Raw genomic sequence first — 6,544 nt, 5'->3', positions numbered from 1 at the left:
TTGCTGTTTGGATGACCATAGTAAAAGACTTTTTTTTAATGAGAAGCCTTTTTGAAGTATTTGGATGACCATTTAAAAAAGACATTTTAATCATTATAAAGTCATTAATACCCTTAAATATTTGAGTCTAACAAATACTTATCAAATTTAAAAATCAATGACAAACAAAATAATTATTTGGTCAATCTAGTTAAACTTTTACAAATTAAAGTACCACTTTTCTTTATAAAAAGAGAAAACAAAAATTACTAGATTAAGTTTATCTAAGCATAAGTTCCCTAGCAATATTTTCACAAACCACTCCATTTCACTTGCTTCATTTTCATCAACATTAATGTTAGTTGATGATTCTTCATCATCTGGAACATAATCTTCTTTTCCTTCATAAGACTCGAACTCCAAATCTGTAATAGCCTCTCTCCTTATAAAGTTGTGTAAAGCCAATGATGTGGCAACAACAGCTACTTGCTCATCAAATTTGAAATTAGGCATATGTTGCAAAATTTTCCACCATGCCTTTCATACTCCAGAGCTTAATTAATCTAATCCAAACATGCACATAACTTTTAAGTTATAGCAGTTGTAGCTACAGTTACCTAACCTCAATCTCAAACGCACCCTAAAACTAAAAAATGTTATTAGAAAAAAAATTCAACATATTCCAGTAAATTAAAAGGAGAGAGAGAGAGAGTAAAAAAAAATATCAAAGCCGGAGGAGGAGGGTGTGTGGTGATTTCAGATTCATGGAGAGGAATTTGAAGCGGAATCGCTCCTTCCCACACGCATTTTCGAGCTTCAGGTGTCTCTGCCGCAGTACGCTCCAGCAGTCACCGCTTTTCTCCTTTTCTAATAAATTTTTTAAGGGAAATTTGTAACCTACCTCCAAATAAATTAACATTTTGCACTGTGTCTCCAAAAAATTTGACTTGTTGCACCGCGCCCCCAATTCCGTTATTTTCTCAGTTAAGTTTAACGGTGAAGGGGTAAAATTAGAAGTTCATTCTTTAAATTAATTTTAATGGGAATTCTCTTTATTGCATTTGAAATAAAAATCTTAAAAAAATTAAAGGAAAAATAATAGTGGTGACAATGTGCATGTAACAAGAAAATTTTTTTATTGCAATTTGATGAGCATAATTTATATACATATTTTACCCTTTATTATATAATTGCTAGTTAATTTTATTTATTATTTTTAATTAATTGAATTATTTTATTGAATAGAGAATTAATTGGAGATTATGGATGAAAAGTACATGAAGAATAGTAAATGGATAGCATTAAAGATCAAGTCAATTTGTGGGAGCAATTAAATAGATGTGTATGAAATTCAATCCGAAGAAGCCAAAGCCAATAAAGTGAATTCTCCATGCTAGTGCAAACAAAGAAGAAATTTAAAGCTAAAGTGGCCAGCACGTGGGAATCAAATGCATGGCATTCTAATATTTGGAAGCAATTTAAAGGGACCCACACTTTGCTTTCATAATTACAAAAGGAATCCTAAAGCAATTCTAAGAGTGATCACGTGTGAGAGCAAATCAAGTAAAAGGCCAAGCCTTTTGACTTTAGGATTTAAGAAGTGGGGTCCATTTTAAAGATTATAAAAGAGAGTTTTGCTCTTGGAGAGGAGGGCCACGCGAGAAAGAAGAGAACTGCAGACGCAAGGATTCAAGACAGAGAAGAAAATCTACAGCAATTCGGCTTCCCCATGGCTGAATTTATTTATTTTGTTGCTCCCAATTCAAATATGTCTAGCTAATTTTCTTACACTGAGGACCTGAGGTTAAGGATGAAACCCTATTCAATGAAATAATTATCTCTTTTTATTTAATTAATTCCCTATATATGTTCTTTAATAATTATGATTTTTATTTCACATAATTAATTGGATGTTATTAAAATCTTTTCATCAATTCTGTCATGCATTATTGATTGTTAGGATTAATATTCGATTAAATCTATGCTTGGATCTTTAAAGTTTATACATGATTATCTTTGATTTTATGTCTTTCATTAAATTGTTTACATAGAGTGCTTAGGAAAACTTTTACTCGTTGTTATTCAATATGTTTACATGAGATTCTTAGATATCATATTATTAAGCAGAAAAAGAACCTACACAAGATTAATTTTATTTGGGCTTAATTGTTATATCAATGAGATGACATAGATTGATTTCGAGTTGTCATTCTAAAATTGGGGATTAATGAATATTTAGATAATTACTAGTTGAATAGTGGTGGATTCTGAAACCTTGGTAATTTTTATCTCATTGAATTCTCATTTACTTTAATTGTTTTCTTAGTTTAATTAGTTTAATTTCTCTTAAAACTCAATTTGCTCAACTAGGTTAGAATTAATATTACTTTTAGATTTAAATTAGACTTTTCAATTTATAACAATCCCTGTGGGATCGACCTCGCTACCACTATTCTATTTCTAGATTCGTGCGCTTGCGAGTATATTAAAATTTTCACAACACAATTGAAATAAAAATCTTTAAAAAATTAAAGGAAAAATAATAGTGGTGACAATGTATATGTAACAAGAAAAATTTTTATTGCAATTGAAATAAAAACCTTAAAAAAATTAAATGAGCTAAAAAATTTCTTTTTTTTTCATATAGGGGGTATTTTTGTCATTTAATCAAAAGTTAGATGGAGCCGTTAGAAATAACTGAAAAATTAACGGAATTGGGGACGCGGTGCAACACGTCATTTTTTTTTAATGCGCGGTGCAAAATGTCAATTTATTTGGGGGTAGGTTAAAAATTTCCCTTTTTTTAATGAAAAAACAAACTGAAGTGGACTGCACTCAACCTTCAATTATAGAAATCTTTTAGTCTAGAACAATCCGATCAGAGATTTGTAATAGTCCTCGAATCTTAGAATGCGTAACAGAAGCAAGCATATTCCTAAAGCTAAACGGTAATCAATATTGTGTTTTCTTTTCCTCAATTCCTATTACACGACAATAAAAAGGGGAGGACTCCATTCCTTTTAGTACAAGGCAAAGGATTAATTATATTAATAATCTCCTATTAAAAGATACCAAATTTCACCCTTTGTTTCTCATCACTTGCCGCGCCATCTCTCTCCTTGTTAACCGTTCACTCTTTGTTTCTCATCACTCGGTGCGCCAACCGCTCCATTTCGTTTGCAGTTGCAGTTCTCTTCTATAATTTTTTTTTTCCGGCGTTTTCGTTACTATTTTTCCGCGTTTTGGTTACTCATTATTATTTTTTTGCGGCGTTTTCGTTGCTCCTTTTTTTTTTTGTTGGCAGCTAAACAGATTCTGAAATGCAAAGAGTAATGAGAAGATCACACTCGCACTTACATTCATCTGACTTAAATGAGGCCTGCAAATATATTGCTCAAGTGAAGGCTTTTACAGCAGAAGTTGGCATAGACTTTGCAGAATTTACATCTCTTCTTGGAGAAATCTCTCGCAATCCCAGAAGAATGAATGATCCAAAGTTTATAAAGACAGTCAACAACATCTTTAGAGATCGGCAGGATTTGATTGTAGGGCTCAACACGTTCTTACCTGAGAGATATCAAATCAGTGTCAACAAGCTCCAAATCGCTGATGAAAATCGAGTTCTGGAATCGGCTATCAATTTGGTTAACACGGTAAGGCTTCATTTTCGAGAGGATGAATTTACATACAAAGGTTTTCTGAATGCTCTAACTGAGAACAGATTTGATAAAGCTGCATCAGTTTTGGCTGGTTATCCGGATTTGCTTCAAAAGTTTGTCGGACTTGTGTCATTCAATAATTCTGAAGCAATGAAAAATCTTGAAGGCAAAAAAGGAACTGGGGTTCAAGATTCTGAAGATTGTATGAAAAGGGTTTATCGAAAAGGGTTGGATTTGTTTGAGAGAGTTAGAGAAAATATTACGGGTAATGATTCGATTGAGTATATGAAATTCCTGAAGCAAATTCACGGCTACAATCGTAACAGAGTTGCAATGTCTGATGTTGTGGTTCAATTCTTTGCAAAGAATTCTCAAGTTAAAGCTGAGTTTGAGGAGTTTTTAGAGCAATGTGAAGACATTGGTAGTAAGAGGAGAAAAATTGAAAAGAAGACTTGTACTCCAAGTTATTGGTATATACCCACAAATAACACAAATTGCTGCGGGTCTCCTGAATTAAATGTATTAAATGATGAATGGGTATCGAGGTCACTTGTACAAGATGACAAATTCAAGAACAGAACAATAACTCCGAAGGAAGAAATATTAAATAGATGTGAAGATAATCGGCATGAACTTGACATATCATTGAATCGTTTGAAATCCTGTGTTGTCAAGATGGAAAAGATATTAAAGCTAATCACGACCATGAGCGAAAATGATAAAACCCTCAACGTTCCGGAACATTTGAGCCTTGTACAGTTTAAATGCATAGAGAAATTATATGATAAACGGCGTGATGATGCAATAGAGGCATTGATTAATAAACCCGCAATTGCTGTGCCTGTGATATTACGCAGTCTCAAAATGAAAGCTAAAGAGTGTGAAGAACATCGAATTGGTTTTAATAGCACGATTTGGGCACCAATTCAAGCAGGAAATTATTCAATCTTGAACGCGGATGAGCGTGGGGAAATAATTTTGAAAATACTTTTGAAAAAGTCAGTCTTGTATTTGACTTTGTAATCAATTATTTAGTAGTAATAAATTTGCGATCATGACATGTCACCAATCTAATATAAGTATTCAAAAGTTGTAACTTCCAGTTCAGTGGAACTTTTTTTTTAAAAAAAAAAAATTCAAATAAATAAAACCCAAAAGTTTTGCTTGCTTACTCGGAGGATTTGTAATTTAATAAATGGGTAATTTTTAAAAACCTCCCTTGAGGTTTGGGTTTGTTGCAAGTAGATGGCGAGAATTGATTTATTTGTAAAAAACCTCCTACCGTCAATTAATTTTAACATTGAACGTTAGTTGACCGTGCAAAGACAATATTACCCTTAACAATAGTTTATAAACGAAAATAACTATAAAAAAAACCAAAATTATTAGCTATTTTGCCCTCTTTAAATTATTGATATTTTCTTAAAGTTCTTATAAAAAAGTTAAAATTAAAAAATTAAAAAATCTTCTTTAAATTATTGATATTTTCTTAAAATTCCTACAAAAAAATAAAATTAAAAATTTGAAAATGAAATAGTCATAATCTTTACCTATGATATTGTAAATTTTTGGAATTGACAAGGATAAAATTGTCAAAAAATAGGGTTTATGCTTTTCGCACCAATAATTTTGGTTTTTTTTTAGTTATTTTCTTTTATAAACTATTGTTAAGGATAATATTGTCTTTGCATGGTCAACTAACGGTCAATGTTAAAATTAACTGACGGTAGGAGATTTTTTACAAATAAACTAATTCTCACCATCTACTTGTAACAAATCCAAACCTCAGGGGAGGTTTTTAAAAATTACCCTTTAATAAATGCAATCCATTGCATATGATCACGTGCATCTCACATGGTCCTTTACTTCTAAAAGTGGAGATAGTAATTATGTTAACACGTGTATTTAAAATTAAAAAAATAAAAAAGGAGAAAAACAAAAGCTACAATCCAAAAGATTATTCTAGCAACTGTGTTTTACGTGGCTGGTAGCTTATGGTGTTTTCCATTAATCATCATACACTGTCTGTTCCAACAAAAATAAAACAAAACAGTTAACGGAAACTATTGGGTAATTTTTAAAAACCTCCCCTGAGGTTTGGATTTGTTGCAAGTAAATGGCGAGAATTGGTTTATTTGTAAAAAACCTCCTACTGTCAGTTAATTTTAACATTGACCGTTAGTTGACCATGCAAAGATAATATTACCCTTAACAATAGTTTATAAAAGAAAATAACTAAAAAAAAATCAAAATTATTGGTGCGAAAAGCATAAACCCTATTTTTTGACAATTTTATCCTTATCAATTTCAAAAATTTACAATATCATAGGTATAGATTATGACTATTTCATTTTAAAATTTTTAATTTTATTTTTTTTGTAGGAATTTTAAGGAAATATCAATAATTTAAAGAGGATTTTTTAATTTTTTAATTTTAACTTTTTTATAAGAACTTTAAGAAAATATCAATAATTTAAAGAGGGTAAAATAGTTAATAATTTTGGTTTTTTTTTAGTTATTTTCGTTTATAAACTATTGTTAAGGGTAATATTATCTTTGCACGGTCAACTAACGGTCAATATTAAAATTAACTGACAGTAGGAGATTTTTTTACAAATAAATCAATTCTCGCCATCTACTTGCAACAAACCCAAACCTCAGGGAAGGTTTTTAAAAATTACCCGAAACTATTTGATAATTTTAGAGGAAAAATTAAACAAGGGGGCCAAACTCTATTTTTTAAAATTTTCTCATTGAACCAAGAATAATATATATTATGTTATATGTATGGGTGCTGCTAAGTTAACCCCTTCAAAATAATATGAACAGTAATAATAGGTAGTGAAATCCGTATATTTTTAATAGAACTGTAAATTACAGCAGCTGTAACTTAATAAAATTTATTA

General features: G+C 30.7%; 1 protein-coding gene across 1 annotated transcript; it reads left to right on the top strand.

Moving 5' to 3' along the window:
* Nucleotides 1–3,311: 3,311 nt before the first annotated feature.
* Nucleotides 3,312–4,661, top strand: LOC18032508 (paired amphipathic helix protein Sin3-like 1). Its single transcript, XM_006420915.1, has one exon. The coding sequence runs from the start codon at nt 3,312–3,314 to the stop codon at nt 4,659–4,661; it is 1,350 nt and encodes a 449-aa protein (XP_006420978.1).
* Nucleotides 4,662–6,544: the final 1,883 nt, after the last annotated feature.

Source organism: Citrus clementina, unplaced genomic scaffold (genome assembly GCF_000493195.1).
Source record: "Citrus clementina cultivar Clemenules unplaced genomic scaffold, Citrus_clementina_v1.0 scaffold_9, whole genome shotgun sequence".
NCBI lineage: Eukaryota > Viridiplantae > Streptophyta > Magnoliopsida > Sapindales > Rutaceae > Citrus > Citrus x clementina.
This window is presented reverse-complemented; position numbering and strand designations above follow the sequence as displayed.